The sequence below is a fragment of the Mytilus edulis genome, chromosome 6 (assembly GCF_963676685.1).
Source record: "Mytilus edulis chromosome 6, xbMytEdul2.2, whole genome shotgun sequence".
NCBI classification, from domain to species: domain Eukaryota; kingdom Metazoa; phylum Mollusca; class Bivalvia; order Mytilida; family Mytilidae; genus Mytilus; species Mytilus edulis.
In genome coordinates, this window is record NC_092349.1 from 83134842 (window position 1) to 83151825 (window position 16984).

Below are 16984 nucleotides of genomic sequence, written 5' to 3' on the forward strand. Positions count from 1 at the left end.
AATTACTTTTGATAAAGTAATCGATTGCAATCGATTACATACAAAAATCTGAGTAATCGATTATTAATCGATTGCACAAAATACCTTTATGTAATCGATTATTTGTCAGTAATCGTGCCCATCACTGCTTTGGACCCATGAAATGTATTATGTGTTGATATTTTCTTGTTAAGGTTGTAAATCTATCATTTTGTAAATTTATCCTGGATTCATGGATTTATTGACTGATGAAAGTTCCATCCCCTGTCAATGAAAAATGTTAATCACTTCAACATGTTTTTAGTATATTATACCTGCATAATATTTAGTGCTTTTCTCATATCTCCTTCTGCAAGTGTGACTAGTGCTTTCATACCATCATCACTTATCGTTACCCTAAAAATAAATCACAATTGATTTAGTAAGGACTTCAATCAAGGCAGCTATATCTATAGTTTTGGAAACGAAATTTAAAATTGTTCTAATATGGTGATTTTTTTATGACACCATGACACTTAGAATGTCATATGCTAGTGAGGAACTGGTTCAAAGTAGTCAATCATACCCTAAGAAGAATTATTTTACTGACCAATCAACCCTCTACAATAACATTAGTCTGCTTGCCCTGTACTTGTGTAGAAAGAAATATATGTATTCTAATTTTTTATCAATTACTTTACTTCCAACATTTGTATAGTCTAACATGCTTTACCCAGCCAAATTCTGTAAGCATGTGCCTGTCCTAACTCACGAGCCTGTAATTCAGTAGTTGTCGTTTGTTATTACAAATTTGTTATCCTTCATTGTTTGTACATAAATTAGGCTGTTAGTTTTCTTGTTTTAATTGTTGTACAGTTGTCATTTCAGGCCTTTTAAAACTGACTGTGGTATGGTCTTTGTTCATTGTTGAAGGCCATATGGTGACCTATAGTTGTTAATTTTTGTGTCATTTGGTCTCTTGTGGAGAGTTGTCTCACTGGCAATCATACTACATCTTATTTTCTATATATGTATATCAATTAAATTCAAAGCATATTGTTATTTAAATTTCATCAATGTTTTCCTGCATCATGTTGATTATGGTAATTAAAATTCATGGGCTAAGCATCATATAGGCCTGAAATGTTTAAAATAAACCTACCCTTCCTCTGTAACAACATGTTGAAGTCTAGGGACCATTTGATCTGTCCCTAATGGTCCAAATCTAAATCTAGTACACCTGGACTGTAAAGCTGGTATGATCTTTGATAAATAATTGCATATTATGCAGAATCTGGTATTCTCTGTAAACTTCTCTATCACTGAAATCATAGGAAAACATGTCATAAAATCCAGAAAGGACAGGAAGCTTTATTTTTCAGACATTTTTTAGTTCAAAAAAGGTCCATTGAATTGGCAAATTATTAAGAAATAAAACTTTAAATTATTACATCTCATTACATAATTTACTAGCAAGTTAAAGTGTTCATGCTCTGTGCATAAAGGTATCTATCTCATGGACACCTACCACTATTCTCCTATTATGCATACACTTGTAGCTGAAAATGAAACAAGAATGTGTCCACAGTACACGGATGCCCCACTCGCACTATCATTTTCTATGTTTAGTGGACCGTGAAATTGGAATAAATTCTCTAATTTGGCATTAAAATTAGAATGATCTTATCAAAGGGAACATGTATACTAAGTTTCAAGTTGATTGGACTTCTACTTTATCAAAAACTACCTTGACCAAAAACTTTAACCTGAAATTTGCAATATCATTTTCTATGTTCAGTGAACTGTAAAATTGGGGTCAAAACTCTAATTTGGCATTTAAATTAGAAAGATCATATCATAGGGCACATGTATACTAAGTTTCAAGTTGATTGGACTTCAACTTCATCAAAAACTACCTTGACCAAAAACTTTAACCTGAAGTGGGACAGACGGACGAATGAACGGACGAACGGACGCACAGACCAGAAAACATAATGCCCCTCTACTATCGTAGGTGGGGCATAACTAGAGGCTCTAAAGAGCCTGTGTCGCTCACCTTGGTCTATGTGCATATTAAACAAAGGACACAAATGGATTCATGACAAAATTGTATTTTGGTGATGGAGATGTGTTTGAAGTTCTTACTTTACTGAACGATTTTGCTTCTTACAATTATATCTATAATGAACTTTGCCCATTAGTAACAGAGAACTATATTTGGTAAAAATTTACATATATTTACTAAATTAATGAAAATTGTTAAAAATTGACTATAAAGGGCAATAACTCCTTAAGGGGTCAATTGACCATTTAGGTCATGTTGACTTATTTGTAGATCTTACTTTGCTGAACATTATTGTTGTTTACAGTTTATCGCTATCTATAATAGTATTCAAGATAACCAAAAACGGCAAAATTTCTTTAAAAATTACCAATTGGAGGGCAGCAACCCAACAACCAGTTGTCCAATTCATCTGAAAAATTCAGGGCAGATAGATATTGACTTGATTAACAATTTAACTTCTTGTCAGATTTGCTCTAGATGCTTTGAATTCATAGTTATAAGCCAAAAACTGCATTTTACCCCTATGTTCTATTTTTAGCCGTGGCGGCCATCTTGGTTGAAAGGCCAGGTCATCGGACACATTTTTCAAACTAGATACCCTAAAGATGATTGTGGCCTAGTAGTTTCAGAGGAGAAGATTTTTGTAAAAGATTACTTTAATTAACGAAAAATGGTTAAAAATTGACTATAAAGGGCAATAACTCCTAAACGGGTCAACTGACCATTTTGGTCATGTTGACTTATTTGTAGATCTTACTTTGCTGAACATTATTGCTGTTTACAGTTTATCTCTATCTATAATAATATTCAAGATAATAACCAAAAACAGCAAAATTTCCTCAAAATTACCAATTCAGGGGCAGCAACCCAACAACCGATTGACTGATTCATCTGAAAATTTCAGGGCAGATAGATCTTGACCTGATAAACATTTTTATACCGTCAGATTTCCTCAAAATGCTTTGGTTTTTGAGTTATAAGCCAAAAACTGCATTTTACCCCTATGTTCTATTTTTAGCCGTGGCGGCCATCTTGGTTGGTTGACCGGGTCACGCCACACATTTTTTAAACTAGATACCCCAATGATGATTGTGGCCAAGTTTGGTTTGATTTGGCCCAGTAGTTTCAGAGGAGAAGATTTTTGTAAAAGTTAACGACGACGGACGACAGACGACGGACGCCAAGTGATGAGAAAAGCTCACTTGGCCCTTCGGGCCAGGTGAGCTAAAAAAACCAAAGAAAACAATCCAATACAAATGAATTAGCAAATACCAAAATGGCGAAATCCACATGTTAAAGTTATTTTCATCAAGAATAAATACTTTTACAGAACCATATAAAGAAGCATTTTAACAAATGCCAAAAGGAGCAGAAATAATCCACAAAGTAAAAAACATCAGTACATGATTGATTGTTCTTTGTTTATCATCCAGTTACAGATAAAAATGAGTATAATTACCTCTTCTCAAGGCATTCTGTGCATCTCTGGTCATAGCATCTGCTTCATCTAGGATTACAATCTTAAAACCAGATCTGGAAATAAAGCGAACATAATTCATAGGACACTGGGTTAATACTTTTATATGTGGGTATCACATTTCATTAGAAATATATATTTTTATGCAGTATCAAATGTGTGGAACATACACACTCAATTTGAAATATCAAAATACTTCATAATTTTAAAACCTTTTGCTTATAAATCAGCCAAAATTGGTACACCTACGTCATTTATACTCTCATATATAAAGTAACCCTTTGAATTAAAAGACGAAAATCTGTAAAAGAAAGGCGAAAGATACCAGAGGGACAGTCAACTTCATAGAGTTAATGAGCCACACAGTTTACCAACTAGAGGCTTCAACGCATATATACTGTTCTTCCATCTTTTATGCATAAAACTAGACTATGTCAGAACAAGCGTTTCAAGAAGCCTTTATGGTGGTGAAATCCACAACATAACTCTTTTAAACCAGAAATACTATCATAGCAACCCTTTAAGTAATATTTGGACCTTTAGAAGACTTATAAAAATCTATGTTCAGTTCCTCTAAATGCTTCATGTTTTACCAACAGTAAATGACATTTGTTTTGTATTTGGTATTATTTATTTACACACAATGTTTCTTATTGCAAAATCTTTAAATCTTTTCATATGTTTATTTTATGTATCATTACCAACAATGTTGCAGTAATCATGGTATACCAGGTAATATACACAGAATTTTTCAGATTTTTAGCCTAAATTTTATAAAATCGATTAAAAATTTGTGAACTATTAAATAAGTACACATATACGATAGAAAAATTGTTCTGGAACAATGCCATTCTAAAATTTTCACTTAAAACAATAACAAAATAATCCAATTTCACCTGAATATTTTTTTATGCTATTGATTCCATACAGAGATAGTTCTTATTACATTTTAATGGTAAACACTACGACAAAAGCAGACTTCCAAGAAACAACAGTAACAGCTGACAGTATTGTTGATGTGACATAGATCATAATAAGGTAAATACTTTTAATTATTATTATTAAAAAATCTCTATATTGCATTATTTGTATAAAGCAATGTAACTGTTGATTAAATGCCAAATAACACTTTATATCTCTATTATAATCTAATTATAACTTATTTGATTGCTCAAACTACCCTGATCTGTTATATCTTTAATACTTTTAGTTTGGTGAGGTGAACAAATAAATTTTACTTATAAAAATGATCAGAAAAAGAAAATCAAAGTATAGTCTGTGCTGTGATATACAACCAACTATTTAGCTTATAATTATAAGTCAAGACATTTTTTCTGATCACATGTTTAGTATTTTTTTCTTTATACTAACTTCTGCGATTTATTTCAAGAAGGCCATCAAAACATCGAATAAACTAAAATTAAGTTTGCAACCCCTGCCTTCACTTTGGGTCTTTCTCAGAATTCAATTTGGCCCCTATCCATATGTTTATGAACTGGAAAATACCCAAGTTGTGTCTCTATGTTATGAAACCTAGAAATCATATGTAGGAAACAGAATGGAAACAAAACAAGTTGCTTTCTTAAAACTAGAGGCTCTAAAGAGGCTGTGTTGCTCACCTTGGTCTATGTGAATATTAAACAAAGGAAGCAGATGGATTCATGACAAAATTGTGTTTTGGTGATGGTGATGTGTTTGTACATCTTACTTTACTGAACAATCTTGCTGCTTACAATTATCTCTATCTATAATGAACTTGGCCCAGTAGTTTCAGTGGAATAAAAATTTACAAATTTTATGAAAATTGTTAAAAATTGACGATAAAGGACAATAACTCCTTGGGGGGTCAATTGACCATTTCGGTCATGTTGACTTATTTGTAAATCTTACTTTGCTGAACATTATTGCTGTTTACAGTTTATCTCTATCTATAATAATATTTGAGATAATAACCAACTAGAGGCTCTAAAGAGCCTGTGTCGCTCACCTTGGTCTATGTGAATATCAAACAATAGACACAGATGGATTCATGACAATATTGTGTTTTGGTGATGGTGATGTGTTTGTAGATCTTACTTTACTAAACATTCTTGCTGCTTACAATTATCTCTATCTATAACAGTACTTTCTGTGGAAAATGTTATTGAAAATCTTCAAATTTTAAGAAAATTGTTAAAAATTGACTATGAAGGGCAATAACAACCAAAAACTGCAAAATTTCCTTAAAATTACCAATTCAGGGGCAGCAACCCCATAACGGGTGGTCCGATTCATCTGAAAATTTCAGGGCAGATAGATCTTGACCTAATAAACAATTTTACCACATGGCAGATTGCTCTAAATGCTTTGGTTTTTGAGTTATAAGCCAAAAACTGCATTTTACCCCTATGTTCTATTTTTAGCCATGGCGGCCATCTTGGTTCGTTGGCCGGGTCACCGGACACATTTTTTAAACTATATACCCCAATGATGATTATGGCCAAGTTTGGTTAAATTTGGCCCAGTAGTTTCAGAGGAGAAGATTTTTCTAAAAGATTACTAAGATTTACAATAAATGGTTAAAAATTGACTATAAAGGGCAATAACTCCTAAAGTGGTCATCTGACCATTTTGGTAATGTTGACTTATTTGTAGATCTTACTTTGCTGAACATTATTGCTGTTTACAGTTTATCTCTATCTATAATAATATTCAAGATAATAACCAAAAACAGCAAAATTTCCTTAAAATTACCATTTCAGGGGCAGCAACCCAACAACGGAATGTCTGATTCATCTGAAAATTTCAGGGCAGATAGATCTTGACCTGATGAACAATTTTACTGTGTCAGATTTGCTCTAAATGTTTTGGTTTTTGAGTTATAAGCCAAAAACTGCATTTTACCCCTATGTTCTATTTTTAGCCATGGCGGCCATCTTGGTTGGTTGGGCGGGGCACCGGACACATTTTTTAAACTAGATACCCCAATGATGATTATGGCCAAGTTTGGTTAAATTTGACCCAGTAGTTTCAGAGGAGAAGATTTTTCTAAAAGATTACTAAGATTTACGAAAAATGGTTAAAAATTGACTATAAAGGGCAATAACTCCTAAAGTGGTCAACTGACCATTTTGATCATGTTGACTTATTTGTAGATCTTACTTTGCTGAACATTATTGCTGTTTACAGTTTATCTCTATCTATAATAATATTCAAGATAATAACCAAAAACAGCAAAATTTCCTTAAAATTACCATTTCAGGGGCAGCAACCCAACAACGAAATGTCCGATTCAACTGAAAATTTCAGGGCAGATAGATCTTGACCTGTTGAACAATATTACCCCATGTCAGATTTGCTCTAAATGCTTTGGTTTTTGAGTTATAAGCCAAAAACTGCATTTTACCCCTATGTTCTATTTTTAGCCATGGCGGCCATCTTGGTTGGTTGGCCGGGTCACCGGACACATTTTTTAAACTAGATACCCCAATGATGATTGTGGCCAAGTTTGGTTAAATTTGGCCCAGTAGTTTCAGAGGAGAAGATTTTTGTAAAAGTTAACGCAGGACGACGACGACGGAGGACGCCGGACGCCAAGTGATGAGAAAAGCTCACTTGGCCCTATGGGCCAGGTGAGCTAAAAATAGAAAAATTTCCTTATAATTATCGATTCAGGGGCAGCAACCCAACAACGTGTTGTCCAATTCATCTGAAAATTTCATCGCAGATAGATCTTGACCTGATAAACAATTTTATCCCATGTCAGATTTGCTCTAAATGCTTTGGTTTTTGAGTTATAAGCCAAAAACTGCATTTTACCCCAATGTTCTATTTTTAGCCGTGGTGGCCATCTTGATTTGATAGCCGGGTCACGGGACACATTTTTTTTAACTAGATACCCCAAAGATGATTGTAGCCAAGTTTGAATTAATTTGGCTAGGTAAGTTTCAGAGGAGAAGATTTTTGTAAAAGATAACTAAGATTTACGAAAAATGGTTAAAAATTGACTATAAAGGGCAATAACTCCTAAAGGGGTCAACTGACCATTTTCGTTCCCTTCAGTTATTTGTAAATCTTACTTTGCTGAACATTATTGCTGTTTTACAGTTTATCTCTATCAATAATAATATTCAAGATAATAACCAAAAACAGCAAAATTTCCTTAAAATTACCAATTCAGGGGCAGCAACCCAACAACTGGTTGTCTGATTCATCTGAAAATTTCATGGCAGATAGATCTAGACCTGATAAACAATTTTACCCCGTCAGATTTGCTCTAAATGCTTTGGTTTTTGAGTTATAAGCCAAAAACTGCATTTTACCCCTATGTTTTATTTTTCAGCCGTGGCGGCCATCTTGATTTGATGGCCGGGTCACAAATTGCACAAAACCATAACAATATAAATTTAAGCACTCCGTTTGCTTTATAATCTGGATGCATTCATTTTATCTATCATATCTTTATATTGAGTTTCCTTCATATTATCAACTCATTATTGAATTTGTCTGTACTAGTGATAAATATTGTTTAGATAAATTTTCCATGTGAAATGAAACCCTGTGGCATGCAACTTTTAAGAATGTTTTGTATATATTTCAAGGCTTGAGAGTAACACACCAGCTTTATTCGGACCCTGATATAGTGTCGTATTGTGGTCTCATAAAACATCTAAAATTTGAAGGATTTCATGATTTTCTTTAATCCATCTAAATATTCTACAGGGAAACTTGGTTTTGAAGAATATCTTATTCTTAAAAAGTTTTATGAATACATACATATATAAAAATGTAATCAATTAATAAGACCTTATACAGGTAAAACAATCATTTCACCATAATAATAGACCCTTGTTTGTCAAATTTTCAACTTTTTTACTGCAACCATTTTAGTATTTGCCAAAATAAAAGCAGCCAATATTTTTCATATACTTTACACCCCAAAAATAACCTGCTACACCATGTATACAGTATCTCCCCAAAAGAGGAGTGTTTGTGAAACAGCTGTATATACAAGTACCACCTTAAATATAGCTACATCTCACATTTTGTATTTCTAACAGTTTGAAGAAAATGTTGAAATTAAAATAACAATTTATAAACATATAAACTATGCAAAACATACATAGTCAATGAACCATGACTGAAGGTGCAGGGTTCTATAGCATTCATTACGAAAAATGCCAATTGCTTATACAACTGCATACAAACTTTAACATGGAAACTGTGCAAAATGTTCACTTGAGGTAAATAGACCATGACTGAAGGGGGAGCCAAATTTTCCTCATGGTAATCAGTGATCAGGAAGGACATGTGCCCTGCGCCTATAGTGCATTATCTACCAGAAATGGGGCATAGAGTGACAAATGTAAGCCCCCATGTGGTGCACGATATTTTTCACTTCGTTTCAAAACGTTAAGATATCCTCAAATGGATTTCCCATCATGTTCCTTACGGTCATCTGTGTGTAAACAACTGTATAATGTTCCTCCAATGATAGGAGCACCTAAATATTTTTGGGACATCTCCAGTGTTTTCCTATGGTAAAAGGTTACAATGTACCAAATAAGATTACATGGGCGCAGCCATTTTAAGAAGGGAACATGACATTGAGATAAAAATAGATTGCTCTCTGTGATTGGTTGTTATATCATTGAGGCCCCTCATGGGGGGGGGGGGGGGGGTCCTAGTAATCACATAATCACCATTTTTTTGCCAATATAATCACATAATCATTAAATATTTGCTTATCTTTAGTAATCAAATAATCATAAACTAAAAATACAGTCCTAGGTAATCAAATAATCATGAAATATTTGGCTTAATAATCAAATAATCATTAAAAAAACGGCCAAGTAATCACATAATCAAAAACCCCATGAGGGCCCTCATCATTTATATATTTTTTCCTCTGGAAAGCATTATATATAATGTTTCATGCAAGCACAAATTTGTCCTTAAATGTATATGATGAAGGGCCGGATATATTTTTTTTTATGTTGATCAAAATTAGGGAAAATTTTCTGCGAAATTGTAAGGTATCGTGAAAACCCCCAAAACTCACCAAGAAAAGCCATGGGACCATATATATTTGAGTGCGGTAAAATCACTAATAGATATCGAGCTTCAATTAAACAACAGCAGTTTTTCCATAATTAGTTTATTAAAAACGCCTTTTAAGGAGATAATTGCTAAAAATAGCATTACAGGCAATGGGACCACCATTTAGTACTTTATATTCAAAAGAACCATACAGTTTAACTTCTCGTGTGTTTTCCTATGGTAATAATAGAATCATGCAGTTTTAACTGATTACCCCAAAAACATAATTAACCATCATTCATGATATTTTTTTTTATAAACAACTTTAACTTTTCAAAATATGGCTAGTACAGACGAAATTTATCTCTAATTATAATCTTTTATGTTAGTTTGGCTTGCTATTAATTCGATTGAAAAACCCCAAAGCCTTTTTATGAATACAGTCTCCATAAAGGCTGCTTAACTGTCTTTGTCATTTTTGGTCTTTGACTCGTGTTGACATTTTGTAAACATGACTTCAGCGAAATTGCTCATTTGACAACATGGCCCATTCTTTTTTAAAATGGCCCATTGAATTTATTCTTTGGGGGGCCCTGGGCCCATAGTGAAAAAATCCTTCCAGATCACATGGTAATGAGATTTACCAATGTTGATACATCTACTTAACAAATATTATTTGACATACCACTAGTGGTTCCCAATAAACTGACCTAATCACAAACATATACATTGTTGATATTGGCCCTGGAAACAACATGCTTTAAAGTCACACTTTGTTTGAAAAGTCCTGCTACATTTGCTAGATCAATTGTTTTGGAAAACCTTTTTTTGACCTAAATCTTAAAGTCTTTTTCACCAGGGACAAGACATTGGTGTCTTAAAAGATTTTGTCTTTTTTTGTTTTTTCTTAATTAGATAACATAATCAAAGTGATGGAAATCACTCATGGAAAGATTAGAAAAGTAGTTTGAATTATTTCATATTAAGGTATGGTGGGAAAAAATGAACATTTATAAAGCACTATTGCTGAAAATTGCATTTACAGCAGGTCTTTAGAAGGAAACTTGCTTTTCCAGTATGAGGATAAAATGAGCTCAAATTAAACTAGAGGGTCCAAAGACCCTGTGTCGCTCACCTGATATTTTTATTTACAATTGATGCATGATAAATGCAACTGTTGTACTGTCGTTTAGTTTCAGAGATATAATACTAAAAAGTGCGTTTGAAACCTATGTTTTATTTCAGCCATGTGGGCAGGCAGGGTCATCATACACAGTGGTTCCTGGATATCCTAGTGATGATTTAAACCAAGTTTGTTTAAATTTGACAGTTGTTTCAGGGGAGAATTTTGTAAAATTTATCTAACGAGAAATGCAAAGTAATGAGAAAGTTGTGAAGTTGTTTTGTTGTTGCGCAACCCCCCCCCCGCTCCCCCTTTGCCAAAAAAAACCAAAAAGGTAATAAAAATTATCATATAAGGGCAATCTATCCTATTAATGATTTCTGCAAAATTCAGTTGATTGTGCAAGGGTTGTATAGCCAGCTGAGGTTGTTAAAAACTCTCTTTTGTTGTTGCAGATAGATCTTGACCTGATAAACAATTTTACCACATGTCAGATTTGCTCTAAATGCTTTGGTTTTTGAGTGATAAGCCAAAAACTGCATTTTACCCCTATGTTCTATTTTTAGCCATGGCGGCCATCTTGGTTGGTTGGCCAGGTCACCGGACACACTTTTTGAACTAGATACCCGAATGATGATTGTGGCCAAGTTTGGTTTAATTTGGCCCATTAGTTTCAGAGGAGAAGATTTTTGTAAAAGATAACTAAGATTTACGAAAAATGGTTAAAAATTGACAAAGGACAATAACTCCTAAAGGGGTCAACAGACCATTTTGGTCATGTTGACTTATTTGTAGATCTTACTTTGCTGAACATTTTTGCTGTTTACAGTTTATCTCTATCTATAATAATATTCAAGATAATAACCAAAAACAGCAAAATTTCCTTAAAATTACCAATTCAGGGGCAGCAACCTATCAACGGGTTGTCCGATTCATCTCAAAATTTCAGGGCAGATAGATCTTGACCTGATAAACAATTTTACCACATGTCAGATTTGCTCTAAATGCTTTGCTTTTTGAATGATAAGCCAAAAACTGCATTTTAACCCTATGTTCTATTTTTAGCCATGTCAGCCATCTTGGTTGGTTGGCCAGGTCACCGGACACAATTTTTAAACTAGATACCTGAATGAAAATTTTGGTTATTATCTTGAATATTATTATAGATAGAGATAAACTGTAAACAGCAATAATGTTCAGCAAAGTAAGATCTACAAATAGGTCAACATGACCAAAATGGTCAGTTGAACACTTTAGGAGTAATTGCCCTTTATAGTCAATTTTTAACCATTTTTTGTAAATCTTCGTAATCTTTTAGAAAAATATTCTCCTCTGAAACTACTGGGCCACATTTAACCAAACTTAGCCATAATCATCATTCGGGTATCTAGTTAAAAAAATGTGTCCGGTAACTCGGCCAACAAACCAAGATGGCCGCCATGGCTAAAAATAGAACATAGGGGTAAAATGCAGTTTTTGGCTTACAACTCAAAAACCAAAGCATTAAGAGCAAATCTGACAAGAAGTAAATCACGATCTATCTGCCCTGGAATTTTCAGATGAATAGGATAATCGGTTGTTAGGTTGTTGCCCCTGAATTGGTAATTTTGAGGAAATTTTGCTGTTTTTTTGTTTTTATCTTGAATATTATTATAAATAGAGATAAACTGTAAACAGCAATAATGTACAGCAAAGTAAGAACTAAAAATAAGTCAGAATGACCAAAATAGTCAATTGACCCCCTAAGGAGTTATTGCCCTTCATAGTCCATTTTTAACAATCTTAAAATTTGAAGATTTTCAATAACATTTTCCACAGAAAGTACTGTTATAGATATAGATAATTGTAAGCAGCAAGAATGTTTAGTAAAGTAAGATCTACAAACATATCACCATCACCAAAACACAATTTAGTCATGAATCCATCTGTGTCCATTGTTTAATATTCACATAGACCAAGGTGAGCGACACAGGCTCTTTAGAGCCTCTAGTTTTAAGATCTTCTTAATCCATTAATCATTTATCTTTCAGATATAATTTCAAAGATCAAAAGTAATTGGCAATAAATAAATCTATCATCCTCATAAATATCAAACATCTAATATACACATTTGTGTATTCAATTATGAGGTCAAATACTTGTGTATTAGGAATTATATGTATATTGAGTGGTCTGTATAATTATGAAAGACTGAGGTTGATAGGTAATGTAGTCAATTTGATTGGCAGTTTAGGAGGTGGGGCATTGTAATTAAAGTTCCACCTTGTCTCTGATTGTTTAGTGATAATGACAGTTGTCAATCATACTAGTTGAATCAATACCCAGTTACCTAATCAAAATGTTTTTTAAAAAGCCTGCACATCAACACACCTTAATGACATACATTCTTGAATGAACTGCTCCAATAACATTACCAGCTGTTTTCAGTTTATATGTGTATTATGTGCATATACATGAGAACCATAGGGAACTATATTTCAGTTCAAATACATTTAGTAACATTAGCTAACCTGTCCTGTTGTTAGGGAGGCTGGTGCCTAAGTAAAGATTTATAACAAGTTCTAATCTTTCCAAAAAAAACATTGAATTTGGTAAATTGTAAACCGTGCCATAATAAAATCATTTTAACATTAATTACACCTTATGTAAGAATCCTGGGTTTTGATTGGTTGATAGCCAGTGTATTTTTCACCAATTTACTGTTATCAAAGGAATATCGTTCATTTTTTAATGCCGCTGGGGTATTTGCAAAAAGGACATGCCCTTTTTACCCTCTCTGCCGTGGTATTTGCCAAAAAATACTCTATCTGACTGGACGCTTGTAACGTCACGATCATCAATGTGTTTTTGAACATTGACATTCGGTGTAATTAAACAGATATAGCATGTTCTTGAGGGGTATTTGCGAAAAATACTAGTCTTGAGAATGAATTTCCCTCGCCTTACGGCTCGCGACATTTAACATTCTTTCGACTGGTATTTTTAGCAATTACCCCTCCATAACATGATATATCTGTTTATAATTTCCAGTGAGAAAGTACCATAGACCCAAGTGAAGGAGAGGTCTTTTGTTTCATCTTGTTTTGCCCTTTTTGTCAGTGAAACTTGACTTATATGTTTAATACTTCCTGTAAATTTACTATTTCCTGGCATTAAACCTATATAAACTTCTACATTTCAGAATCAGTGAAAAGATGTCCTTCCTCATGGATGTCAAACTTATATGTATAGTATCCTGCATGATTTGTGTGGTTAATTCAGAATTAACTAAGGAACTAAAGAAGCAAATAGTGGATGGCCTTGCAAAGGGGTCAGATATTGTTGATGACCTTACCAAATACCATGATGACCAAGTTTTCAATTCCATTCATAAGATGTCCAACTTCTTGGGACATGTTAATGGCTTTGTGTCTTTCCTGAAAAATTATGATCCAAAAACTGACAAGAATGATTTGACCAGAATGAAGACAACTTTTGTTAGGGCCAGTGAGAAACTTAAAGAAATAAGAGGACCAAGAAAGATGGGACCATTTCTTCGAAAAGTTTTCTTTGAAATACGTACAACAGAATTCAGCTTTAACCTATTGAATAATTTTCTCAACAAGATTGAGCGCCTGTCCTGCACTAGTAAGAAAGATTGCTATAACAAATTACAAGAAACAGTTGAACTCTTCAAGTATGATTTAGATGTAAAAGAACACCTAGATGCATTAATGGAAACCAGCCTAGCAAAAAGGTTCTACTCGAAAACTTCCATCTCTACAGGAGTGGACCAATCGGTTTGTGAATTCAATAAGGTAATGGATACCATGAAAAAAATCCTCATAAATGCATTTAAAGCTGAACAAATTATCATGTTCTATGAGAAAATAACAGACCAAAAATTTAATTCTATCAAAGAAATAAATCATTGGAATGCACTTGTTTATAAATTACGGGAAAAGACATATGATGTAATTAGGGCCTGCCACTATGCAGAAACATGTGAGGATTCTTGTGGGAGTGGACAGTGTGTAAAATGGCCAAAGATAAACCTAAAGACATGTTCTTGCCCAGCTTACACAGAAGGAAAACAGTGTCAGATTCAGAACCAAATAGATACTATTGAAAAAATATATAAGACTGTTTCAGTTACGTCAGGGATTCCTAAACTTGCTGATACTGCTTACAGCATAAAGAATTTTGCACTATCACCAACAAAATGCATTCATGAAACTTTTGAAAATATAAATAACTTCATTGTCAAGACAACAAACAGAAGCCCTAAAACTGCTCTTAGTGAGGATGACCTTGGAATTTACTATGCAACTTTTCTGAAATTACAATATTACATTTATAAAGTGGAGGGTTATGTAAGCTGCAAGAGATTAGCACATTTGAATAATCATGATAATGAAGCTCTTGCTCACATCAACATGTATGCCCAAAAGTTTCCAGAGATTCTTTTCAGTATACACAAATTTATTAGTGGAAATGAAGCCTTTTCAGTTTTTGTCCAAGAGCCAATCCTAGAAAAATTTATTCTCAGAAATTTCAACAGAGTGAAGGGATGCAGCAGTGAATATAAGAAGCTGGTGGATTCATTCTGGCAAAGAATACAATTGGTACAACTGAGGGGTTACCTTACATGGCTACAGACATTGAACTTACTATCAAAACCAACTAGTCAGGTTGTGAACATGTACAGTGAAAGGGTTAAATCACAACTAACTACCATGAACAAAATAACGTGCTCCCCTGAAGTAAGCCTTTCTCAGAACATTCAATGCAATGGTGGATATTATGTTACAGGGAAAGTATCACTATCAGCTATATGTAAATCTAGATATTACAGAATTGGACTGCCAGAGTTTAACTGCCAACAGACATTACCTAAGTGTACCTCTTGTAACTGCAATAAAGTAGGATCTACCTCTACTGCATGCAATAAAGAATCTGGACAATGCAACTGTAAATACAGATTTTATGGAACCAAATGTGAAAAACGTGATTGTCTTTGGTCTAACTGGAGTGGGTGGTCTTCATGTAGCAAGCAATGTGGCTTTGGAGGGTCACACACTAGAACAAGATCATATTCTGTTCATAAATTTGGAAATGGAAGACAATGTTATGGTCATTCCAATGAAAGTAGATCCTGTTTCATTAAATGTTGTAGTGGATATGTTCGCAAAGGAAACCAATGTTGTATGATAGTTTGGAACACAATATGTTCCTAAAATGTCAATACTACATGTATAACAAAATATCTAGAATGTGATCATACCTGCACTGTAAATCTAAGTGTTAATAAATAGAACACTGCTTGAACGCTTTTTTGTAACACTTTTTGAACGTGTAATGGTGTTCCAAATGTTTACACTAGTGTTCATCAATTGAATGTGTGGTGTTAAGTTTTTAATGCCTTTGTGTTTCATTTTTGAACACTTGATGTTAGAGACCTTAACATTAGTGTTCAACGATTTAACATGTCCGAATGTTAAAAATCTTAATACATCGACGCGTTCAACAGCCATGTAACACTTTTTGAACACACAGAACATGTTTAAAACCAAAATGTTAAGATTCAGAACACCAGACGTTAACATTCAGAACAGTTGACATAGGTGTTCAAAGTGATGGTGTTCAAATGTGGAACATGTTCTATTTTCAAGCGTACATAATTTTCCATAAGTACTAAACTTAATTAAACTGTTATAAAAACTATATTGAATCAGACAAAATATAACAATAAAACATATTTTAACAAGTAATTCTTTATATAATCAAATGAGCATATATGGGGTCCTACTCAAATGCGCCCAGGAGCGCCCGGTTGAAGAAAAAGCGCCCGGGGAAAAGAAAAAGCGCCCGGAGAAGAGAATATAGCGCCCGGGTAAAATATATAGATATTTTATTGGCATGAGACAAATTTTTTAAATTATGAACATTGATTTTTTATTTTATTTTAGACAAGTAATTTGTAAATTCAGATAATAGACATTTGTAATAAAGCACAAAAACAAGTATGAATATTTCAATTTTAACAATAATATATGAATACTTTTCGAAAGATTGATAATTAAAGAACCTTAGTGAGCATGCTCACATACCCCACGTCCCCACATTGTCATTGGAGAAATTAAATAAGTATAAGAAAAAAAAAAATTGTATAAGGCCACACCAAATTAATTAATAGTTCTTTGAGATTTTACCCAAAAAAAATGGGGCGAGCGAGCGAAATTTAAATTTATATTTTTAAATTCTTCGCCTCAAATTTTGAAGAAATATGGAGCGAACGATATTTTTTTTCTCTCAATTTTTATATCTTTTACCTAAAAGAAGCAACTGAATTTTCAACTCACTT

General features: G+C 33.4%; 2 protein-coding genes across 2 annotated transcripts in view; one reads left to right on the top strand and one right to left on the bottom strand.

Moving 5' to 3' along the window:
• The window catches only part of LOC139528677 (replication factor C subunit 5-like), a 62684-nt gene that overhangs the window by 7737 nt on the left and 37963 nt on the right, over window positions 1-16984 (bottom strand). The window contains exons 5-7 of the mRNA XM_071324796.1: window positions 3483-3556; window positions 1121-1280; window positions 294-375 (exon numbers count right to left, since the gene is read on the bottom strand). Coding sequence (XP_071180897.1) covers window positions 294-375; window positions 1121-1280; window positions 3483-3556 — 316 coding nt within the window. The remainder of the gene's footprint in view (window positions 1-293; window positions 376-1120; window positions 1281-3482; window positions 3557-16984) is intronic.
• LOC139528676 (uncharacterized) lies at window positions 4438-16018 on the top strand. The gene is made up of 2 exons (XM_071324795.1): window positions 4438-4538; window positions 13823-16018. The coding sequence occupies exon 2, from the start codon at window positions 13836-13838 to the stop codon at window positions 15855-15857; it is 2022 nt and encodes a 673-aa protein (XP_071180896.1). The 5' UTR covers window positions 4438-4538; window positions 13823-13835; the 3' UTR covers window positions 15858-16018.